This window comes from Hylobates moloch, unplaced genomic scaffold (assembly GCF_009828535.3).
Source record: "Hylobates moloch isolate HMO894 unplaced genomic scaffold, HMol_V3 SCAFFOLD_1, whole genome shotgun sequence".
NCBI classification, from domain to species: Eukaryota; Metazoa; Chordata; class Mammalia; order Primates; family Hylobatidae; genus Hylobates; species Hylobates moloch.
The window spans coordinates 136866316-136892049 of record NW_026652276.1 but is presented as its reverse complement, the minus strand read 5'-3'; the positions used below and the strand labels follow the sequence as shown (position 1 = coordinate 136892049).

General features: G+C 44.0%; 1 protein-coding gene across 5 annotated transcripts in view; it reads right to left on the bottom strand.

Moving 5' to 3' along the window:
- Positions 1–25734, bottom strand: part of PDE1C (phosphodiesterase 1C) — a 586050-nt gene that overhangs the window by 339992 nt on the left and 220324 nt on the right. Inside the window, exons 1-2 of one of the 5 annotated variants that reach the window (XM_032758381.2) lie at positions 3656–3705; positions 2942–3044 (exon numbers count right to left, since the gene is read on the bottom strand). The exons of 3 other annotated variants lie outside the window; for them this stretch is intronic. In XM_032758381.2, coding sequence (XP_032614272.2) covers positions 2942–3042 — 101 coding nt within the window. In that variant the 5' untranslated portion in view covers positions 3043–3044; positions 3656–3705. Of the gene's footprint in view, positions 1–2941; positions 3543–3655; positions 3706–25734 lie in introns of those variants that run through there. One more of the 5 variants, XM_032758378.2, reaches the window with a different exon arrangement.

Here is a 25734-nt window from a genome sequence, read left to right as displayed (position 1 = left end):
CTTGCTCTGGTAAAGACTACCCCTCACCAGTGTGAAAGAGGAGCTATAAAGAAGGGAAAGAGAAAGCCCGCATGATCACCACAGTGGGATTCAGCCCTGGGCCACAACTCTGCCACACATCTTGCCCAGCTCCCACCTCAGTTTAGATTTCTGTGCCCCAACCTAGGCAATGATGTTAATAAAACCTGCATCCTAGCTAGCTCATGGCACATTGCATTGACAGGTCTCATGGCCATAAGCTGTCCTAAATATATATTTATCTTCATTTTGAATATTTAAAAGCTCACATTTGGGTTTTTATGCTTCATCACCTATTGCTTGAGCATCTACTATGTGCTAAATGCTGTTGTAGGTATTGCAGTGAGTAAGTATCTCTCCTCATGGAACTTACATTCTAATGGAGGAGACGAAAAATTCAACAATAAATTAAATACGGGAGATACCAACAAGAAGGAGATGCGATACCATTGAATAATCCAGGCATGAGATGATGATCACATCCTGAAGTGAGATATCTCTCAGAGAAGCTGAACTGAATTCCTGACCATCTGTGGTCACCTACAGAGCCCTTTCTATAAAGGTGTCATGGTAATAAATTGGTATGAAAATCCAATTATGGTTTGAGCCTTTCTAAAATGTTGAAAGAGCAGCTTCCTTTCTCTTACTGACAATCTGTTGTGTGGACAAATATGCACACACCCTTCCTTCTCCTAAGGGTTTCTATTTTGTGGTCTGCAAAGTGTTATTCCAAGTTGTGGACTGCAAAAATGTTATTCCAAGTTGTATAAAAGAGTGTGTGCTTTGGTTTCCAGAGTCTTTAGCTATTTATTGTAGTACTGCTGTTATATTTAAAAAGAAGAAGAGAAGAAGAAGAAGAAGAAAAAGAAGAAGAAGAAGAAGGAGAGGAGAAGGAAGGAGAAAGAAGGAGAAGGAGGAAGAAGAAGAAGGAGAGGAGAAGGAAGGAGAAAGAAGGAGAAGGAGGGAGAAGGAGAAGGAGGAAGAAGGAGAAAGAAGAAGAAGAAGAAGAGGAGGAGGAGGAGGAGGAGGAAGAGGAGGAGGAGGAGGAGGAGGTAAGGATCACATACTGGTAAAAATATTTATAATAATAACAAATAATAACATCTCCTTTTCAAATTAGAAAGTGAAGGTATAATCACCGCACACTTTTCATGTTCAAAAGCACTAGGTTCTGAGTAGATACAAGAGACTAGAAAATGAAAATGTAGTTACATTACACTGCGACACCTTGGAGAGAGAAGCCTAGCAGATATGAAACTGAGAAAGCTACACGACACAGTGTTGTAAGTGCTAACGCTTTTCCACACAAGTTCCCGCCTCAGCATTGCTGATTTGACCAAACACTTGTCTGTAGCCCAGATGTCTCCGTGGAGTCGGTTTAAATTGAAAAGCAGCCCAAGAGAAGAAGTTCCTGGGTGTATGGATATGAATCCCTCTAGTCAGCATGGCACGGAATCCAGCTCGACAACATTTTCACGTTATACACTTCGGGCCCAGACTTTGTGGACACAACAAACTTTCTGTGTGCAGCGCAATACAATCGGACGTAATGTTCACTAAATATAACATGAGATTACTGTAAACACCACTCCGAGAGCTGCTGCGTTGCAGGCATCTAAACTGTCAGGAAAGCCTGCCAGCCAGAGACAAGGTTCCCAAATAAATTTACAGTCTCCACTAGCGGTGGCTAGACAAGTCAAAAATCAAATTATTTGGCATGGTTTCCCATTGAAATCAATGGCAATGAAGCTCACTTGGACTATATATGGAATGGCCTTTATAAATTGCACCTGTCAATAAGGACCCCTTAAAGAAACACATATTACCTTAATGCTTCTTCTTAGAAACTTTGAATATCAAGCTAACTTAGATCAACACATTTATTTGTCTTTTGTTTGTGTGTGTGCTTTCAAAAACAATAACAGCAGCAAAACAAACAAACTGGCAGGAAGTTGGTTTTCCCATCAGTGCCCTTGTTAGAAACAGAATGTCTAGATAATATGCTTGGAGAAAAACCATATTTTTAAACCACATTAGATATCTGATGCCAAATGTCTGATGAAAGTAGTATTTAGTAGTCATGGAAGGTGTCTTTGGGACCTGCCCAGTGACTGAGGAGCAAGCTGTGAATGTACAGCTATCCCTCAAGCTTCTGACTGGAGTGACCAGCAGTTCATTGATGATGAAATATTTTTACAGAAAATACCATGTATTTTCAGGTCACCTCTCCTCAGTACCCCAAAGCAGACAGAACCCAATGACGTGAATGAAATTCAGAGATCTCCATCCATCAGGGCAACTAGAATTCTGGCCACTCTCTTTCACTGTTCAAATATTGCAAGAAAACTCCAATATCGTTTCTGCCCCCCACTTTCTCCACAACAGCCTTTCCTTCTAGTAAACATTTCTCCACCAAAAAGAACTCCAGGAAATGTCAGAAGTTCGAGTGGGCTAAAGAGAGGGGAAAAAAGAAATGTAGCAGCCAGAATGCATGTTGAATTTTAACTGTTGGTAAGTTCTTGGACCACCTGCCCAAGTGCATGCAAGCAGTTTGCAGAGAAAAATTCTTCCTTCAATTAAAAGTCCCTGTCTGGGTCCCAAACTTTTCTCCCTGGGCAAAAAGGATCAGAAACACCTCATTGAGTATTGGGCCACCATAACTGACTCATCAAAGGACATCTCTCCTTCCCCCCAAAAAAGCATGACTTGGAACAGCAAGGCATTCTAAGACAGAAAGACAACCCTCTCCGTGTTGGAAGAAAAGTAGCAGTGACTGTAATTAACAGAGCAGCAGCTGTGGAACTTCTAGGGTTGTATTTAAAAGCCCATGCAGGAACGGGGTGAGCAGTCGTGACTGCAGCTGTGTAGTAAAATAAGGATGGGAGCGGGAAATGGGGCAGGAGAAGTAAATAGGTGTACTTACAGCCCGCGGAGCCGAAGCCAGATTTTCTCGATCTGTTCCGGTTGCAGGTATTTCAGAGAGTTGCTCTCAAATTCTTCAATCTCCTTGGTTGGGGACTCCATAGCTGCAGGTAGGTGACCACTGGCGGTGAAGCTGAGAGAGTTTGGGCTATCCCCTCCCCGTCTCCTCGCCCAGCTCGAGATGCCCAGCCAGGCGCGGCGCGCGTTTGCCGGGCACTTTCTCGGCGCGCTCCCCCTTCTGCGCCCCCAGACTCCGACTTAGAGCGGACTCTGATCGCGGGAAACCACGGCCCCAGGTGCGCCCCGGAGGCAGTTGCGGGAACCAGCCATGGTCCCGGGCTAATGCCCAGGGATACGGACAGGGATAGGGATAGAGATAGGAACTGGGATTGGGATAGGGATAGGGCTCCTGCTCCAAGAGAAAGCACCTCGGGTCTATTCGTATTCTCCCCCAACCCCCAAACAAAGCCACAGAAGCGATCAGCGCGCAGCTAAAGGGTTTGGAGGTGAAAAGGAGGACTGGGTGGGGAGGAAAGTGGGAAGGAGGAGGAAGAAAGTGAGAAGGGAGAGAAAAGCAGCGGCTGAGCCAAGCGGGAGCCGGCGCGGGCGGTGGGGCCTGACCCGGACGCCGCGCACCCGGCTCCGCCCCGCGCCCAGCGCCCCGCTCACTCCGTGGCCGCGCTGCCTTCGCGCCCCTCTGTTTTCTCTCACTTACCAGCAGCTCTGCTGACAAGCGAGAAAACTGACAAGTGAGAAAAGTCGTCTGTCAGCGCCCGGGCTGGCGTCTGGGCTGTCACCGCAGGCGCGGAGGGAGGGGCGCGCGGGCACCGCCATCTGCCGGGCACACGCTCGGCTCCGACCCCGGCCGGGCACACTCGCCCCCGCAGGGCAGCCGCGGCCACCATAGACCTGCGGAGCTGCGTGGGCTTCCGGAATCCGCACCTCAACAAGAGCTCGGCTCCGCGCGCAAGTAGGAGGGAAGGGAAATCCTTATCCTCCCAGGGCCAGGGCACGCAGCAGCCGCGAGGCTCCGTGGAGGTTAGGCCTGGAGGTCCCCCACAGCCTCACTCTCGGACCCGCCACAGAACTGGGTCCATTTTGAAATATTAAAGCGACTGATGGGGACGAAGGGAACCACACACCACACTCAAAAACTCTTGATGTTTTCTTGCTAAAGGGGCTCTCTTGCTCGCTCTCTCTCTCCCTCCCTCATTCCCTCCCTCCCTCCCTCTCCCCCCCCAACCCCCACCTCTCTCCTTGTGCGGAAGAAAAGGAGAAAATATACCAACAGTGAGGAGGTAAGTTTCTTCAGATCAATGCCACACGCTACTCAAGAGGGTCCCTCCTGGGTGCTGGCTGGGCGGCTGTGGATGGTGACAAACTTTCAGCTCCACAAAGCTGCAACTCACTGACAGGGTTCCCCTAGTTCATGAACAATGTCAATAAGGTAGAATGCTCTGGAAGAACAGGACCAGGTATGAAGTTGGGAGTCGGGGAGGGAGGACAGATGAAGGGAGGAACCAAAGACTGGGGGAATCCATGCCCAAGATGATTGCAAGCGACATCACAGAAGGGTCCCTCAAACTTCCTTTTAGGTGAAGCCACCACCAGGGGCTATTTCAAACCTAGCTCTCAGGGTTCCTGAGATTCAGGGTGGGGCATGCCCTATACAGTATTTTTCCTCAATGACAGGTAATACTTCTTTCCATCACACTCTCAGAATTATTTTTCTATCCATTATATGATTACCTGCTTCCCAAAAGCATGATAAACTTAGAAGTGAGGACTAGTTTTTCTTCACTGCTCAAGTAAAGTTCCATTCACCTGACCTTAACAAAGGAATAAAATGGTCTCTAAATCATAAATGCTCACCCACTTCGTAATTGGCATTCATTTTCCAGAAATTAGGGGTGAGAGTGATGAGGATGCTTGGCTGGCCCCATGCGTTCTAGCAGAGAAGGTAGTACCTCAAGGCAAGACAAAAGACCTGTTTGATGAAAAACGACTTACCTACTCACCTGCCAGGTAAATCTGAAGTCGCCCCATTAAAGTCAGCCCTTTAAGGTTTATGGAGGCGCATACATTTTCACTGAGTTAAGGTATTATTACTAGGCAATGGTAACATTAAGCAATATTTTAACATGGAGTTCATCTATCTGAATAAAACCAATTACCCTTCCAATGTCACCCAGCAGAGAAACAGTGCCCTGGGGGAACAGAATGTCACAAGAGGAAATTTTTATAGTGACGTGTTTTGAGAATGGAAGACAGCAGCATGGTCCCCGAATGGGGTATTTCCATTAGTGTGTGCACCTTGGGCAGCCTGCTGGCACAATGTGGAAGTATAATAATAATAACAGCAAACAAGTATCGGAAACTTTCCATAGCCCAAGCATTGTTCTAAGTGTTCTACTGTCATGTAATACTCAAGACTACTCTAGAGGTAGATACTATTATTATCATCCCCATTTTACAGTAAGAAAACTGAAGCACCAGGAGGCTTCCTAGACCAACTAGAGAGAGAACTGAACTAGAAAAGACCAGAGTTTGAGTTATGGCTGATTATCTTATCCTATACAAATACATCCCCCTCACAGAGTCCCATTTTCCACATCTATAAAGTGATACATTTAGGCAAAAATATTTTTATGTTGTTTTCATCTTTATGATTCATTGAGGTCATCTGGAGAGACTTGGAAAAAGAAATTGCTGAAAAGAGAGACGAATGATGCTGAATTCACATTTTAACTATGTCATAGTTTATCTAAGTACTGGCCTAGAATGAAAATATACAAAGGAATATTAAGCATGATACTTACCTTTCACTCCATACCACATCTATGACTTTTTCCTACTCTTAGTGGAATTTTGATTGTCAGAGAAAAGCAAATTTTGGAAGAAAAAGGAAAGAAATCGACTTTTGCTGCAATTAAGCAAATCAGAGAGAAAAGACCAAAAAAAATTTTTTAAGTTTTTAAAGCTAGATTTTGTTTCATTTGAGAAATTTTCTTACAAAATTAATGTGTATTAGAAAGTCAGGAAAATATAACTTTGCTTTATCTACATCCATAATAGTCTTTAGAGCAGGAAGGAGCCCAAAAGACAACACAGTTTGGAGGTTTTCAAATTTTTGAAGCAACAGAGTATTTTATTTTAAATAATATAAGGAACTCAAATGCATAACTCAGCTTTAAAAAATAAAGATAGAGTGGCTCCAGTTGAATAGGGAAGGGAAGTAGTTAGTTCTCAGGTACAGAGTCCACCTCTGCCTCCTCTTTACCCCAGCTCTTAGTGCCCAATGCTCCCACTTTACAGATGAGAAAACTGAGGCCAAAATACCACAAAACAACTAAGGATTCTTTGCTCCTAAACCACATTAGAAAACAACTTTGTCTTCTCTCTGCCAACAAAATATTATTATTTTTAGATGCACCATGTTACTACGTCACTCAGATTGTGTTCTCTCTTCATCTATCACAGCCAAAGTATGCTTGATAGTTGCAGCAACACCATAAGCCACAATTTCTACTGGCATTCTGCTCAGAGGCAAGAAAAAATAAACAGATGCAAATAGACCTGGAAACAAAAGGTCTAAGAAAACACAAAGTCACTCACAACTTTGCTTTACAGGTTAATTTCCTTTGTTTCTTCCTAACCCAGATTTTTTCAGTAAAATTGTTTAGGAAACATTACATGGTCAAACATCACTAAATGCATATAGACATGCATACATACATACATACATATATATATATGCACAGGCACATATACATGCATGTTTGCATGCATACATACATATAACCAACAATTTAAAGTACTCCTGCAAATACACATAGAGTAACTAAGTCTATGGACTAGCTAACCTCTGCACTGTCAGAATTAAGTATCATAAAAGATTAGGAAGAAAGTGAGCTACCTGTCCCAGAGTTCAAGGGGAAGCTAGATGTTAATCTGATAAAGGAATAGGAATCAGGCTTTGAAGGCATGAGAATGACGCCTCTGGTCTCTTTCATTGCTAAGATTTCATGGTTCATTTATAATCACAATAACCACATCTACCACCCTACCAGTTTTTGAGAACTGTCATCTGCCAAGCACCATGACAGGCACATCACAGGTTGGTCCATTTCATCCCCAACAAAATACTTTAGCATAGTTTAATTATGCTCATTTACAAGTAAAGACAGAAAGGGCTCCCAATGGTCAGATAACTTCTGCAAAGACATACAGCTAACACATGGCACAGCAGGTTCCAAACCCAGACCAAAAGGCAAAGCTTATGTTCTTTTGCCTTTGCTATACCACCTCCCTGCAGACACACAAAAACTCTAGTAAAGAGGTATATAATAGAGAAGGTACAGAAAGGAGCAGGAGCATGGATGAGGGGGTCATTCATGCTGTGGGGAAATTAGGAAGGCTTCATAGTGAAGGTGACATTTGAACTGGATCTTGAAAGTAGGTGGAATAGAAATTGTTTGCATGAAAGGTGAGTGGAGGCGGGTGATTCCAGAGAGAGGCCACTGCATGAAAAGAGGCACAGAAACATGATAAGGGGTAGGGTGTCCTGCAATCCACAAACAGTTTTGTGTGGTGTGTTTGTGAATGTGACTAGGAACAGAAAGAGAAAATGCTGGAAGGATCAGCCATTCTCTTGTTGTCATGGAAGAAGCTTGGGCCCTCTCCTATAGATGTCAGGGAGCCATGGGCACATCTAAACAGTGAGAGGCATGGCCACGTGTGGAGGGTACCTGCTGCCCTGAATATGCCAAGGGCATTGTGCACAGAGGTCAGCTCTCCAGGAACCTGCCACAGAAGCATGCAACAATTATGGTGCAAACGATAACCAGGGCTGCAGAAGAGAAATCCAGTGACCAACTGCAAACAAGCTCCTCCGCTTACAAACAAGGAAGAGTAGAAAAAGGAAAATAGGCAAACTCAGAAAAAGCAAAGCTTTTTTTCTTCCAGCTACGAGATAATGACTACTTGCTTTGACCTCCATGAAGCCAGCCTGTGCCCTTGATCCATTTTTCACGACTTGGCAGTGGCATCATGAAGAGAGTCTGTTGAGGGGGAAATTCTGGAGATACATTTAGGACATCAGAAGTAGCACCACCAGGCACAGCAACCCCTCCTCCCCGCCCACACCAGATGTGAGTCGGCCCCCATAATGTTCTGTCAACAGAGGCTGTTCTCTCTCACTGGCTTCCTTTGTGGGGAAAGGGGCCTCTTTGGCGACACTGTTACCCTGCTTCTCCCTCTGACATCTTTTCTGTTTGATTTTATAATTTGGGGCAGACTCTGTCTCAGGAACTACCTTCCCTAGAAAAAAGAGGTGAAAGAAAAGGCAGAGGACTGGCTAAGCCCAGAGGTACCCCCACTCTAACCTCCCTCTGAAATGGGGCTCTGAACAGCCAGAATCTCAACTACATTACCAAGTAGTGGCCCAGAGAAGTGAGAAGACAAAGAGATAGAAGAGATAGGGCAGCTCAGGGGCAGCCGGATGTAGCCTGCATGTGACCCACAGTTTCTGCGCCTCTCTCTGCCAGGATCCCTCAGTTGCTCCCACAGGAGAAGCTCACATACTCCTTCCGATAGAGGTGGCACAGGCAAAGGAAAGGACTTGGAGTGGTGCTACCTCACCATGCCACCTAGGACAAGATCCTTCTCTTGTTTGGCCATGGTTGGGTTGGGCTCAGGGACCTCTGGATCCCTTTCCAATGCTCACATACCCTAATGTTCCATCAACAGAGGCATGGTTAGTCTGGCCTGGGCTAACCAAGCTTTTCACGGACCCAAAAAAGCTGCAGGAAAACCCGAGTCGGCCCCGCCAGGCCAGATTTGACTATAATAGACATAACCTAGATTGTCCAACCAGAACCATGGACCCCATACCTATGGATAGAGTGATTGGTCCAGGGGGTGACATGTGACTGAAACATCTGGTCCTTATGGGAGATTTGATGTGGCCGCTAGGAGAGAAATGGTCTATTTTTCTTTTCTTTGAGAAACAAGCCATATGGCTTGAAGTTATCTTACCCATGGGGTTATCTTTTCACCATGTAGAGAGAATATACCAGAAAAATGACATCAGGGCTGGGTGCAGTGGCTCATGCCTGTAATCCCAGCACTCTGAGAGGCCGAGGTGGCCCGATCACCTGAGGTCAGGAGTTCAAGACCAGCCTGGCCAAGATCGCAAAACCCCATCTCTACGAAAAAAATATAAAAATTAGCTGGGCATGGTGGCACACACCTGTAATCCCAGCTGCTCAGAAGGCTGAGGCACAAGAATCACTTGAACCTGGGAAGCGGAGGTTGCAGTGAGCTGAGATCACACCACTGCACTCCAGCCTGGGCGAGAGAGTGAGACTCCATCTCAAAAAAAAAAGGAAAAAAGAAAAAAAAATGACATCAACGCAGAAAAAGCTGAGAGAAGAACTAGAGAGACAAAGGAAAAACAATGTGAAAGGAGCCGTTGAGCCCCTTGATCCTGCTATGCCTGAAGCCAGATGCCCATTGACTTTTAGGTTATATGAACAAAATAAATGTACCCCACCCATTTTTTAAAATAACTTAAACTAGTTTGAGTCAGAGTTATGTTACTGACAACTAAAAGAATGCCAACTAATAATACAATTATTCCTTACAGGAATGTTGTAAGGGGAAAAAAAAAAAAAAACTGGGCCAGGCACAGTGGCTCATGCCTGTAATCCCAGCACTTTTGGAGGCCGAGGCAGGCAGATTGCCTGAGGTCAGGAGTTCAAGGCAAGCCTGGCTAACATGGTGGTGTAACCCAATCTCTACTAAAAATACAAAAAGTAGCCAGGCGTGGTGGCACATTCCTGTAGTCCCAGCTACACGGGAGGCTGAAGCAGGAGAATCACTTGAACCTGGAAGGCAGAAGTTGCAGTGAGCCGAGATCATGCCACTGCACTCCAGCCTGGGCAACAGAACAAGATTCTATCTTAAAAAACAAACAAACAAACAAAAAAATCATGTATGGCCAGTGCCTTGTACATTGGAGGTTCTCATAAAATAGTAGTTCCTCCTCCATCTCATCCATCTGGCAGGACACAAAGGGACGGAAACTGGAACACTATAAAGGGATCTAGGGGTGGGCAGAGCACCCAAGGTAAATAGAAAAAGCCTGTATTATCTTGATAAATAGATATACCAATAATTTTCTTTCAGTTACATTTTGATAATGACCTATCGAATCATTGATATATTACATACATTAACCCCTCAGAACAAGCCTGAAGTGAATGAAACACTTTATTTATTTTTTTAATTTATTTTATTTTATTTCTTTTTTTGAGACAGAGTTTCACTCTTATTGCCCAGGCTGGAGTGCAGTGGTGTGATCTCGGCTCACTGCAACCTCTCCCTCCCGGATTCAAGCAATTCTCTGCCTCAGCCTCCTGAGTAGCTGGGATTACAGGCACCCACCACCACACCCAGCTAATTTTTGTATTTTTAATAGAGATGGGGTATCACCATCTTGGCCAGGCTGGTCTTTAACTCCTGACTTCAGGATCCACCTGCCTCGGCCTCCCAAAATGCTGGGATTACAGGCACAGTTTATTATTATTATTACCTCCAGTTTAGAAATGAGGTGGCGAAGGTCCGGGAAGTCTGCCGGCTTCCCTTGGGCTGGTCTGCTCTCCTCCAGCTAGTGGCAGGGCAGCAAGACAGTGCAGGCCTCCTGACTTCTGGCTCCGTGGCCATTCTGCCTCTCAGAATACACTGCCAACCCAGCAGAATTAACTTGGCTGTACTAATGAAATTGAAATTTTTGTTCACGTAAAACTGCTGATGCTACAAGTCAGCCAAATTCTGACCCAAAGGTACATAAATCAGCGGGTTGTTCTTCCTATCACTGTAAAGCAAATTTGAATATGGAAAAACCTCAGAGCTGAAAGGGATCTTTATCCAAGCTCCTAATTCTTCAGATAAGGAATGAGCAGCTTAATCACATGAAGTCACCACACAAGTTGGCGGCAGAGCTTGGACCAGAAGCGATGTCCCTGAACTCCCAGCCCAGCGCTCCACTGTCTCTTTCTTCTGTGGGATCAAGAATGGTTCCCACTTCCAACTGAGGACTGGTCCAATGGTTTGCTCAGTTAAGAAAAGATGCCCACTAAAAAGCATAGGCTGTTGGTAAATTCCTCTTGAAGAAAGGGGTTCTCCTGGGGAATTGGTAGAAGTAGAGAAGAAAGGCTCCAGGAAAGTGGAAAGGTCCACAGCAGCCTAGATAATAACAAAGAACCTGATGTGATGGGTGTAAGAGGGTCAAGAAAGGGACACTGGGCAACGGCTGTATATGCAGACTGAAGGGGCCTGGACTACCACATTAAAGCTTAGGCTTGGCCAGGCATGGCAGCTCACACCTATAATCCCAGCACTTTGGGAGGCCGAGGCAGGAGGATCTCATAAGGCTAGGAGTTGGAGACCAGCCTGGGCAACACGGGAAGACCCTGTCTCTACAAAACATTTTTAAAAATTAGCCAGGTGTGGTGGTGCACACCTGTGGCCCTGGCTATTAGGGAGGCTAAGGTAGGAGGATTGCTTGAGCCCAGGGGTCAAGGCTACAATGAGCCATGATCACAGGATTACACTCCAGCCTGGGCAACAGAGCAAGACTTACTCTCTCAAAAAAAAAAAAAAAAAAAAAAAATGCTAAGGCTTTATACTCTTGCCAGTAGGGAAGCATTAAAATCCGTTGAGCAGGTGTGTAGGAGATGCAAAGTGGAAGTTTGATTTGCAAAGAAGGATTTAAAAACAGGATTTTCAAAGGTTGTTTTTGAAAGGCCACCAAAGGTGATGTTACAGATTCTTTTCTCTGTATCTGGAGGGAAATGATCTCACAAAACAAATAAATGCTGGAACCTTTTAAATTCATTCATTCATTCAACAAACATTGGCTGAGTGCCTACTATGTGCTGCACACTCTGTGATACTAGGTATGCAATGGTCAATTAAAATACTCCAGTTTTGCACCATGGATCTTTAATCTAATTGGGAAAACAGATACTAAACAGATTATAAGACAACAGATACATCACTGTAAAGGTAAAGGGTGCTGAAAAGAAAAACAGGGTGCAGAGCAGAGAACAAAAGGGATATGATTTATTTATAAATAGGGTGGCATTTCAGCTATATTGCTGTGTAACAACCTATCCTCAAAATCCAGTGGCTTTTTAAAACAACCAGTTTTTCTCTCTCATGATCCTGTGGGTTGGCCAGGTAGTTCTTCTGTTGGTCTTGTTTGGGGTCTGCCATGCAGCTGTAGCCAGATGGCAACCCGGGCTAGAATATCCAATATGTTTCACTCACATGTCTGGTGCTTTGTCAGGGACAGCTGGAAGGCTAGGACCTCTCTCTTTCTCCACATGGTTTCTCCTCCTGGTCTCACCATGTAGCTAGATTAGGCTCCTGTACATGGCAGCTAGATTGCAAGTGCAAGTGTGCCAAGACTGGGGAGGCAGAAGCAGCCAGTCAGCTTATGGGCTAGGCCTAGGACTGGCACAACATCACTTCTGCTGCACTGGGTTGGTTAAAGCAATCACAGAGCTAGCCCTGATTCAACAGAAGAAATAAACCCCACCTCTTGATGCAGGGTGTGGGGAGGGAGTGACACAGATATTTGCAGCCACCTTTAATACACCCAAGTGGTCACGGATGGCCTCCACGAGCAGGTGACATTTGATCTAAGACCTGAAGGAAAAGGGGACAGCCAGGTAACAGGCAAGAGTAGGAGGAAAATATTTCTGACAAAAGGGAACAACTTGTGCGAAGATTATTAAGCAGGGAGAAGCTTGAGGAGTTGAAGGGCTCATAAGGAGCTAAGTTGTGGCAGGAGAAATGTGGCAAGGGGAGAGTGGCCTGTGATGAGGTCAGGAGGCAGGCGGGTGGGGACAAGGGAAGAATATCGGGGACAGATTTAGGGACCCATTCAACTGTAGTCTTCTAGAGGGCAGAGATCACAAAAGTCTTGTTCACCACTGTCCCCTGTCCCCCTGACCTTCCCTCCAACCCTCTATGCCTAACATACCAATTGTCCAATGACCAACTGGGCTTCTCAGACAAGTACTGTGAAATTTACTTCATTTATGGCACAAGGTTAGTGATTCCTAGCACATACATTATACTCAAAGAGCAAACCTCAGACATGGACACAAACTTGAGTTTCTACTAGACCTGAAGATGTGGAGCTACTCAGGGAAAGGCAAAAAGCACTGACCAGAGTTACCTTTCAGTGCATAAAGGGTTAATTTTCAGTTAGCTGCACCTTTCAGTTATCTGGCAGAGAATTACTGTTCCTTGTACGCTTCAGATAAATGAAATGTTACTTTTCATGTGACTCAGCACACAAGGGGAATGAGGGATATTTACTCCTGACAGTGTTTTCAAAATTGTCCTTGGGGACATCTAAATGGTCCATGCTAGTCCCTGTGATTCTCAGAAGTGAAAGGATTTTAATACTCAGGAGAATAAAAGAATATAAAAGAATAACATATCTATGAATGCCTTCCACCCACATGCTTTTAACAGATTCATGCTAATAAAAAAGACCCTGAAGGCACTGTGACTCGGCCCATAATCCTTCACTCGTAGACTGACAGACCCATCAGAAGTTGACATGTGCATATATTTCTACTTCTGAGATATAAACTGGCTTCTATGAGCAGGGAGTGGGACTTGATTTATGGAGAGGCATGGAAACTTATGGACACAATTTAAAAGTAATTAACATGGAAAGCCAATCTTAGCAAAAGACTCTCAAACTGCTTATGTGCTGCCAGTACCGCCATGGAAACAGGTGGACTCTCACACGTAGAGCTATGTGGCTTCCCTGCTGCCTTAGCTAAATGTAAATGAAGAAATGAAAATTATTCTCCTCAATGGGATTTAGGAAGCACTTCGGAATTTTAACGAAAGCATTGAAAGGAAACAGTGCTGAGTCCTTGAAAATAGCTCCCATCAAGTCAATTAAGACCCTGTTAGAAACCATTCTGCCTTCACTATGGGCAGAGCCAACAGAGCCTTCTGAATCAATGAGTCTCTTTTTAAGAAATATTTCATTTAATACTTTCCCTCCCCCACCTAGGCATAAAGAGCATTTGTGAAAATCAGTCCCATTCTCACCCATTCATATAACATAGCAGAAGTACCCACTGCATCCTGCCCTGAAATCAGACTTATTTGCCATGGAGTTTCCTACTGATAATTGGATATTTCCTATACTCCTATTCTACACAGAATTCAACCTATCAGAATCTAATCATTCTGCCAGATCAATGCTCAGCAATTCCTAAGGATGCTGCTATTACCTGGGACTTTTGACCACTTTTTCTCTTCATTTATTGCCAGATTCATCATCTCAAACAATGTATTGGAATTAGTTGGTAATAGAGGAAATTTTAATGCATGACCTTTTCAAAACCCCTCTGCCTTCCATAGTGAAATCTAACTTGGTTAAGGATTTATTGATAGAGGGCTGGTCATTGACTGCTGGTGACCTCAGGAGATTTATTTAATAACCATGGCTTTTAGAAGCAACATTCACATCAAAATGAAAATATGTTTATGTCAAAATATTAGCAGGAAAACTTACATCATTCAATTTTATTATAAATTTGAATAGCATTTCAGTGATAGCCTACATTCCACCATTACTGTCTCGCACTGGAAACCACTACTAATAAATGCATCATCATAAATCACTTAAACATGAAGAAAAAAAGCTCCTAAAAAAAGCTACAGAACATTTCAAGGCAAAAAGACTTCTGAAAATGTAGTAATTGGACTTTTTTTAATACCAGTTAAGCAGGTGTTTAAATTTAAGAGTTTGCTCTTCAAAAGTACATTTGAAGGCATGATTCTGGGCACCTTGGTAACAGCCTCACACCATATCCTTTTGTGCTGCCTGAAATACGGATCTGCTGGCTGAGCCCACCTCGCTTGGCAACCGCAAGTATTTGGGGCCGGGCTTTTCTGATCTGCCTAGTCCGCCAAGGTGGCCAGAGCCCTGCAGTGGCGAGGAGGCCCCATTTGGCCCAGATGCTGCTAAGCACGGCGCCAAATCAATATCCCATCAGACGGCACTTTGCTGGCAACAATTGCAACTGATGGCGCTCCCAAGGCTGTGTGATGTCGCTGGGTGTTTGCAAAGCAGAGGAAAATCCCTCTATGCACCAGCAGTTCTGACCTCCCTCCAGTGAGCCACTCGCCTGTCTTTAATCACCCATGAAATGGTGCAGGAAAGAAGCAGTGTGGAGGAGAGGCTGCAAGGAAATAACCTACCAGGATGACCAGATGTGACTCATGCTGTTCACCTTTGAAGGGAAGGAACATTTTGGAGCAGGATGGCACTCTAACTTGCCTCCAAGGGACACAAGAGAGAATACCTTTCTTGCTCTCAGCAGACAAGGATTGTGCAATGCAGCTGAAAGAAAACAACCAACATCAATAATGCTCTGGGACCCATGGCTGATATATTTTTCAGCTATCTGAGTAATTGAACAGTTGCCAAAATATAGCTCTCAAAGGCCATGTGTGGACAGAGCCATCACTGATACTGAAAGGGCAGGCTTAACCCTGGATGGTATCCAGAGGGCATATCCCAAAGTCTCTTCTTTCCCCAAACATAAATACTGCCACCAACACATGCAGTAGTAGTAATAGAAGTATAGTACTATTTATTTTTGGCATGTTGTGTGTACTATTTTTTTTTACAAGCATAATATCCTAGAAAAACCTCACATAGAAGCTTTAAGTAACTCAATCAAGGTCATATAGTAGGTAGTAGAAGTGGATTTTAACTAAAGCCTGTCATTGACCTACAGAACCCTGGGGTCTCTCAGAAATAGGTATTTTGGTGTGAGTTGAGAGGCTAGCTCTGTGTCTGATCAACAAACAGCCCTCTGACTCAAAGCTCTCTGACAATGGTACTATGACTTTGCAATTACCAACCACATCAAGCTATCTTTAAGCAGCTTTAAAGATTTGAGAATGAGGAGACAAAGCAGAGAGGAAACCACTAGTCGAAGGCTACAAGTGCAGACACTGGCAATGCTGAAATAAAAAGGAACCTGCAGTTCTCGTGATAGGAACTGCTTCAATCATTGATTTGAGGGTCTGCACACCCATGCTATAATGGTTCCCAAGACCTCAGGGAGTGCATACTGCACAGCTTTCACAGGGAGGCAATGCTGTCTTCACAAGAGTTTCCAATGACAAAAGAAAATGTCCAGGCATGCTGAGCAATGTGTGGAATCTTGGAAGCAGAGTCAGGGACCCCAGATAAGAAACCTACAAATCACATATCTGGGAAACTATCACCACAATCCATTTTTTTGTTTTTGCCTCAACAGCATTTTTCCTTCTCTCCACAAGGAGTCGAGACCACAGTAAAAATGTTTCTTGCCTGCTTCACTAAAGCAGGACAAAAATAGTTTCTTGGTACCATTTTCTTGTCTTTTAAACTTATCCTATTCCTTTTATCTAGTTTTTATTTCTTGCATCTAGCAAGAGATGCAAGAAATCAAAAGAAAGTGTTTTCCTGATACAATACATGGAAATGAAGACAAGGGAGCTTGGATTAAATACTACACAGCTGAAAATAATGCATGGAGCTAAGTGAGCCAGCAGCCTTATTGTTAATAACATAAATAAAAATAATAGTAAAATAACAACACTCCTACATTTATCTCCCTTCAGGACAGTTCTTTTCACAGGCTTCCCAAATCAGAGCACAGAATTATGCTGAGTGCCTAAAGGGCTCTGCCCTCTGTGATCTGTGCTCACCCTAGATTAATGAGGCATTCCTAACACCTGTGCTTACATTTCTTATGCTGCCTTCCCAGCCATCTCAGGGGTGGTTTTATCTACATGGGAGCAAGCCTCTGAATTCCAGCAGTACCAGGGACTTAGAAGGCAATGACCTTGACATGCATGGGCTTTCTTCTCACCACCCAGGAAGCAGGGGGCTCAGCACCAATATCAGCCAAAAACCATCTTCCACTCTGGAATTAATCATTATTTCAGAGTTTCCACTTCAAATCGTTGTTTTAGGAAAACCCAGATAGCAGACCAATAATGGAGTTTGGGAAAGGAAACCCCATGGTTTGGATCAAGGATGGATCAAGGATGCCCTTTAAGATGTCCTTGGATGGATGTATCAAGGACACCCTTTAAGAATCTGATAAAAGTTACAAACTTTGTCTCTGCCTATTTGAACAAAATAAGTTATACTATGATTTGCATATATTTTTAGGAGGCTCTTGGACCCTCTTGGAGACCATCCAAAAGCTGCCTTCCCCAAAAATCCTGCTGCAGTTCAATGACGTGCAAGCCAGCACATATGTGTGCATGTGGTGTGTGTGTTAACCTAGTTTGCTCTTTTTAGCATTACAAGAAAATGGCATAAACTAAAAGGGGGAGATAACTAACAGAGATATATTCAAGTTCTTCAGAAAGGGAACTATTTAATGAGCACCAAATATATGCCTTGTTTTCTACCAGGCATGTTATATGTGTTCTTGCATTACATCCTCTTTACAACTGCATAACAGCAAGGACTGTGCCTTTCATATTCACCTATCTCCAGTGCCTTTCATAGCAATAGTGCTTATTGAATACTCCTTGAATGAATTAATTATTAGTATTTTGTAGATGAGGAAACTGAGCCTCTGGAAGGTTAAGTAACTTATACAAATCAGACAGGGAATAAATGGGAGAGATGGAATTTGAACTCAAGTCTTTCTGTTCAACTTTCCCCAGTGCTTCAATGAACTTTAGATGTAATCTTCTCTGAAACTAAATAAAAGACATGAACATAATAGATAGCCAAATAATGTGCTACATTGGCGACCAGAGCTGTGGGAAAAAAATGCAAAGTAAGGTCAGGGACTTGGAGTATATAGAGCAGGAAGGACACGTTGCAATATTGATCAGGGTGGTTAGAGTTGGCCTCATCAAGAAGGTGAGATGGTAGCAAAGCCTCGAAGGAGGTGAGCAAGTGAGCAGAAGAGTAAGTCAGGAAGGGGCAACAGCTGGATCATTAGAGGCTGGCATAGGAACCAGCCTCAAATGCAGAAGTATGGCTGGTGGCTCAAGAAGCAAGGTGGCTAATGTAGCTGGAGTTGGAAGAGCCAGTGGAGAGTAATAAGAAATGAGGCTGGAGAGAAAATGGAGGCTAAGCAAAAACCATTACCTCTCCAGTCATTGCAAAGGCATGGGCTTTTACTCAGAGTGAAATGAGGACTCATTGCAAGACTTGGAGCAGAGCAGAGACATGATGTGACTTCCGTTTATAAAAACCACTGTGGCTGCTGGGTTGAGAATAGATCATGATAGGGGCAAGGGCAGGAAGGGAAAGTCCAGGTAAGAGGCTACATCTAGTTCCCAGGCAAAAGATGGTGGTGGCTCAGTCAGGGGGTAGCCATGGAAACAGAGAGAAGTATATTCTGGATACGTGGGAGAAGAGTGGACTTAAGGATGACTCCAAGGTTTTTGGCCCAAGGAACAAAACCAACATATGTTCAGGCTCATCCCTATGTTCTAAGAGGGCAGAAGCCTGAGGGCCGATTCCCAAGGCTCCAAGGCCAACCTGAGAGAAAGAAGAAGATGTTTTGCCATTTCCAAAGATGTTTCCTTTTGTTCATGACAGAGAGAGAGAGATACTTACTCTGTGTAGCCTGTTAGAAAAAGAGGAAGGAAAGAGTTCCTTAAAGAGCATGTTTTTCACTGGATTTGAGTTTTGTGAGTAAAGTATGTGCTTTGAAATGTTCCCTCCCTTCATGTCGGAGGCTTCATAATCTTCTCTCCTGCACTACTGGATGCTGGGTTACCCGGACCTAGCCCTGCTGGTCATTAAACCCTGGGGCCTCAAACAGCTTTCTAAAGCTAGGAGCTCTGGGCAGACGCTGACTTCCCAGTGACCCAAATCTGACACCAAGATTGAGAGGACAGGGCTCCTCTCTCCTGTCCCCCGACCTCTGCATAAAAAACACAGGCATTTCTGGCTAGCCTAGGCTGCCAGGAACATGTTGAGCCATCAGCTCTGAACACAATCAAGAGTGAATCTGGAGGTCCCTTCCAGATCCCACTGCTCAGCCAGGAAGATAGTCTATGGGAAGTTAAAGCAGAAATTACCAAAGGTTTTACAGAGGATAAGTCTCCCACTTACTTGCTTTCAGGACTTGCCTTTTAAAATACTAAAATGGAAAAGCCAAGATGGTACAAAAACTATAGTTTTGTAAGGAAAAAATGTATTGCACATCCACTGTGTGCAAGGCACTATGTTGAGTATTCTTACCAGGATTGTCTTGCTGAATCTACACAACTTGTAGTTGTGAATTCAGCATTACTAATTTTTTTTTTTCTAAGGAAAGTTTAGAAAGGCAAGCAATTGGCCCAAAGTGATCCATTAGTCAGTACAGATGTCTAACTTCAAACTACAGCTAAGGTGACAGACTATCCTGTCTGCTGGGGACTAAGAGGGTTTGTGGGATTTTCAGGTTTAAATGCAAGAAAGTCTCTGGCAAACCAGAACAAGACGATCGCCCTATCTGTCTCATTAAACTAAAGTACGCACATAGAAAGTGCAGTCATTTCAAGAATACTTAGAAGCGTATACAGAATGACTGTCTAGAGGGTTTACCTTTCAGAAGAGCAAGCTCTTTCCCACCTAGTTAATGGCCAGTCTTCTGCAGTCACAAGAGTGGAGTCCTTCGTGAGAATTTACTGCAGAGCATTAATCCCCATTTTCCCAAACATTCAACCCCACACCAGGATTACCTCTTCCAGCTGACTCTCAAAGCAAGCTTGCCACTTGTGTTTCCAAAATCCCATTCCCTTTTGCATCTGTTTGCTGCAAAATGTCAACTGCATCTCCTGCTTTGGTCATTATAATTTATACTGCTGACTCATTTACCCAAGGACTCTGACCCAGTATCTTGTTGAGGGAATGTCAATGAATTCAGTGGCTTGGGATAAGATTCAACTGCTTAGAAATGTGGTGTTACTTCTCCGGAGCCTGGGCTGCACCATTTGCTGGCCCTGCTCATGCATTCCTCCCACAAACATTTATGCCAACATTGGGCCAGGCCTGGGGCTGTTATCTTTACATGATTTTGTCAATTGGCAAAGAGCCCTATCTTCAAGGAGTCTCATTGGTATGATTCAAAGAAACTAGTTGCAAAAAATAAGCCGAAACAGTTGAAGTGTTGCCATGGACCCTGTGGCTTTGAGCAGCTAGCCCAGCTGTGCCAGGGGCCAGAACCCCTCGCTGAAAGCTGCTGTGTGCTCTGGGACAGTGCTGGCAAGGAGAGCGCTGCACCAGATGGGCCCTCTCTACACTTCTCTCCACAGGCCAGGAGCACAGGAAGGCACAACCCTCTGGATCACCTCTCAATCTCAGGGATAATACCCGAAAGGGAGAGAAGGTTGAATGAGTCACTCTGACCCAGGAATAGATGGTAAAGGGCTCCTCCTTCTCCAGCAGGAATGTGTGAGCCACTCTGCCTATCACTGTCTTACTCATGCAAGTGTCCCCCATGGCATAGATGTGCTGGTAAATGTCTAACAACTGGCTCTCAAGATTGGAAGTGGGGGAAGAAACTCTTACTTGTAGCATTTACTGATACCTGTGGCCCACCATAGCCAATTCCAAGCTACCTACATGATGGCACTGAATACAGAGTAGGGAAGAGATGCCACAAGGAGTAAGGAAAAGATGCTGTCCTCTCCAGAGCTGCCTCCAGCCCACCTCCTCTCAAAAACCTACACCAAGAACTCAACCCCTTATCTCTTCCAATTATTGAATGAGGGAGGAGGGAAATTTTGTGCTTGTAAAAACATGAGGAAGCACATGATATTTTGCTTGACTGTAGCGGAGGGCATGTGGATTTTTACTACTTTAAATACTTTCTCCCTTTACTGCTAAACAAGTTCACATATATGATTTCAGAGCAACTTGACAAACTGCTGTGAAAGAGAAGCAGCAGTTATTGTTAAACAGATAAGCAAACAGCCTCAGAGAGTGGCTAAGAGAGTGCCAACCAAACAACTAAATCTGAGTCCCAAGCTCTATCATTATTTCTTTACTCATTTGTGCAAGAACCCCCCTCATCTCCCTAAGGAAGAGTCCAGTGGTCCAGTCAGCAGTGAGTGTGATGATGGGCTCCCAGTTTTAAGGCTTTCAGTGGCTTCCTATTACTCATAGGATGAAGTCCCAGATACATAGCACGGCATAAAGGCGGTCTTTGCCTTGACCCCCACCTTCTCTCCAGCTCCATCTCTTGTTCTGCCCATCTCCTCACCAGCCCTGCAAACTTGTCTAACCTCCAACCACACTGCTTGGAGTTCCCTTAGCATGAGCAGCTCCTTCGTGGCTCTGGCCTCTAGCTATACCTTCTACTTCCCCATTATTTGGAACACTTCTCCTTGTGCCCTCTCCCAGCCCCTGCTAAGATCTGCATATCTTTCCACTAATTTATGGTCCTTATTTCTATAGAAAGCAATGTGCCCCTCTAGACTATAAATCAACTCCTTGAAGGCCAAGGTCAAACTCAATGTGTCCTCTAGAATATATAGGAAATTTATAATAAATGCTTGCTGAATCATTCTATTTCATTACAAAAAAACAGGCTTGCTTCTCGAAAAGAATGTTCCATGCTCAGCTTGCCTGAAGACTGAAAATCTTGAGAAAGAAACCAGACATCCCATCAGTGGCATCTCTGATGAGGGGCAGACCCTTGTCAGAGGGAAAAACAGTGTGAAGTCAGACAACAATCAGGTTGTGTGCCCATGACAGGCAGATCCAGCACCCTTCCATGGCTGGACATGGACTCCTACCTTCATCCTCAGTCCCTTCCTTCCAGACAATGGCATTCGAGATGTGTCACGCTTAGCAGCCTTCCTTGCTAAAACTGGTTCGCCCTTTGCTACTGTCTCAGTTGCAGCTGCAGAGGTATATGGGTTGGCCAGAATCATACCAGCCCTGACCTGGGCCAAGGGAATGCCAAGAGGGACACAACGTTCTTATTACATTTCTCCAGCCCACTTTGGGCCTCAAATATATCTGTGGCTTTTCTTCATCCTTTCAATATACCAAATATGCTGCTTCTAGCATGGGTAATCTTCATCAGTTTAGTTTACAGAATTAGAAAGCTGCTGCTGGGGGTGCTTCTCTGTTTCTTGAACTTGAGAAACAGGGTGCCTCACACATTGACTATCCTTATGCGATGTGAATATACTGTCCAGGCCTTCACCCCAAACTAGACCTAACTGAACACTGCCTGCAGAATAGGCAGTCAAGGCAGTCTACTTATAGAACGATGTGAGGTCCCTCATACCTGGCTCCTCTCCAGTCTCAACAGGTGCCAAGTCCCAACATCGACCCTATGCTTAGGCCAATATTTCCCATAATATTATGTTGCATATAATTAGTCATTGGCGTCACAAACATGGCCTTTGCTCAAATAAGTTACAGAAATGCCGAGTTACAAAATATTAAGATGGTACCTTTGCTACATGACATCTGAGAGCTTTAACTTACTACAGCATATTATGAACCTCCAAAATAGGGTACAGTAGGCAGTGTTTCCAAGACTTCATGGACCATGGAAAACCCTACTCAGCCCTGCCTTTTATGGATCATCTTGAAGCACTGATGTGCTCCCAGTATAACTTTGGGAACTGTGCTCTACCTTCATGCTCATTCAGTCACTAAGCAGGCAGTGCACTTCAACCAAAGCCAGGGAGAGGAAGTACTAGTGGGTTTTGGAAAATGTTTCTTAAAGCCCATGTCAGAGGGTGAAGTCAGACAACAGAATGCTAAACAGAAAATCTCAAAGTATCTCCAAAACAAATTTTTTAAATCTTTAGTTGTAGGGCCATAGGGTGCATAAAATGTCAAGAGAATAAACTGTTTATTTCCCCTGACATCTTGTCAATCTTACCATGGTGGAAAGACTATAGGATTAGGAATTAGGTATACCTAGGTTCAAATCTTGGCTCTGCACCTATTCACCAGTTCTAAACTGCCTTGTGGGGCTGTATTAAGAATTAAATGAACACTATTACATAATACTAAGCAATTAAAACACGTCTTAAAATTATTATGTTTCTATGGCATGGAAAACATCCCACTATGTCTTCTGCACATAACCCATGTTTTATTTATATAGAAGCAATTGTTCTATTGCAAGCTGTGGTGTATGTCCTGGTCCAGGACAAATTTGTATTAGTCAAGGTTCTGCAGAAAAACAGAACCAGTAAGGGATAGAAAGATAAAAAGATAGATAGATAGATAGATAGATAGATAGATAGATAGATAGATAGATAGATAGATAGACAGACAGACAGACAGACAGATGGATCGACAGTCAGCCATAAAGAGATTTATTATAACAAATTGGTTCAAAGATTATGGAAAATAAGAGGTCCCAAAATCTGCAATGGGCAAACAGGCGACCCTGGAGAACCAATGGTGGTGGTCCAGGCCAAATGCCAGCAGGCTCAAGACTCAGGAAGAGCTAATCTTTCCATCCACATCCAGTCCAGAAAAGACCAATGTCCCAGCTTAAATCAGAGAGGAGAGGTTCTCTGCCTTACTCAGCCTTTTTGTTCTATTTAGATCTTCAGTTTGTTGGATGAGACCTACCTGCATGAGGGAGGGCAATCTGTATTACTCAGTTTACTGATTCAAAAGTTAATCTCATCCAGATACACCCTCCCAGACAGAGTTAGAACAGTATTTGGCCAGATGTCTAGGCACTTCACAGCCCAGTAAAGGTGACACATAAAATTAACTATCACAACATCTAAATATAGCTACTGAATTAACTAGGTTGAGTAAATCTGGGATTTGGGGCTGTCAGAAGACCAAAGTGCCAAACAGCAAGTTGGAATGCCAAATGACAACCCAACTCCAGTGCTCAGATGCCTAAATAACTGCAGGAAACATTCAATAACCTAGCTGGAGTAAACTCTTGAGCAATTTTGTCTGCTGCCCACTGACTGGCCCTCAAAGGTCAGTAGATCACGGCTCCAACTTCATTGCCAACACTTGGAGAACTATAAATGAGAGGGAAAATGCTCTAAGCCACCAGACAAAGCATCCCATGGTGAGAGGGATGTTTTGTTTTATTTTCTTTTAATCATATAACCTTACCTTGTTGGTGCATTTTAAAAGAAAAAATGATGAAGCCTCCCAGCTAACCTCAGCCAGCACTGATAAAAATGTGCAACTGAGACTCACACTGGGAAATGGGTAGGTAAACAGAAAAGCGTAGCTGCTAGAAGCACTAAAACCTCAATTAATGAGATTAACGAAAGTAAGCCTTCATCCTATGGTACTCTTAATAGGAACACAAGTCACAAGATAAGGAAAGGTGCTAATAATGCTGAGTGCCCATATGCCACACTGTGCCCAGCCCTTTAAAGACGTAAATCCACATAATTTTCACCACAACCCTGAGGCGGGTAATCATTTATTTTCTCCATTTTATAGATGAAGTTCCCAAAAGTTAAGTGATTTGCCCAAGGTTATATGACCTCGGCGAGCCTTTCTCTTTAAGGACAGAGAAATCATATAAGTGATTATATTTGTCCTTCATTAAAAATAATAGGAAACTCAAATTCTAATGATCTTAACACAGTCCCTGCTCATGGATTTTATTTAATCTCTATTTTTTCTTGTGTTCTTGCAAGCCACATCAAATCCTTCATGAATCAAAGTAAAGAAAGAGAAGTAGAAAGGTAGACACACAGGACATCTGGACTGACAATCCATGTTTAACTGATTCCAAAGCTCTTATTCTTTTTACTTTACTACGTTGGACAGATTTAGTTGAACTAAGTTTTTGTTTTGTTGGGGTTTTTGTTTATGCACCCTGTGGACTTTCTAGGGTACATCCAGACTTATATATCTTGGGCCTGCAGCAGGCCTTCAAGTAATTTCCTCTGGGATCATCCCCATCATCTCTCTTCTATCACCTTGACTATATATTTGAAATTTTTCATTTGAAATGCTGAGGATTCACAGGGAAAGAAAGTAGAACGGTGGCAGCCAGGGGCTGAGGAGGACAGGAGTCTCAGTTTAGGATGATTTTTAAAGTTCTGAAGATGGATAGTGGTGTTGGTTGCACAACAATGTGAATGTACTTAATGCCACTGAATTGTATACTCAAAAAGGTTAAAATAGTAAATTCTATGTTATATATATTTTGCCACAATAAAAATAATTTTAAAATGTTGGAGGAAAGCGGGGTGGCGCCAAGATGGCCGAATAGGAACAGCTCCAGTCTCCAGCTCCCAGCCCCAGCGACACAGAAGACTGGTGATTTCTGCATTTCTGCTTGAGGTACCGGTTTCATCTCACTAGGGAGTGCCTAACAGTGGGTGCAGGACAGTCGGTGAAGTGCACTGTGTGCAAGCCGAAGCAGGGCGAGGCATTGCCTCACTCGGGAAGCGCAAGGGGTCAGGGAGTTCCCTTTCCTAGTCAAAGAAAGGGGAAACAGACGGCACCTGGAATATCGGGTCAGTCCCATCCTAATACTGCGCTTTTCCAACGGGCCTGGAAAACGGCACACTAGGAGATTGTGTCCCGCACCTGGCTCGGAGGGTCCTATGCCCACAGAGTCTCGCTGATTGCTAGCACAGCAGTCTGAGATCAAGCTGCAAGGCGGCAGCGAGGCTGGGGGAGGGGCGCCCGCCATTGCCCAGGCTTGCTTAGGTAAACAAAGCAGCCAGGAAGCTCGAACTGGGTGGAGCCCACCACAGCTCAAG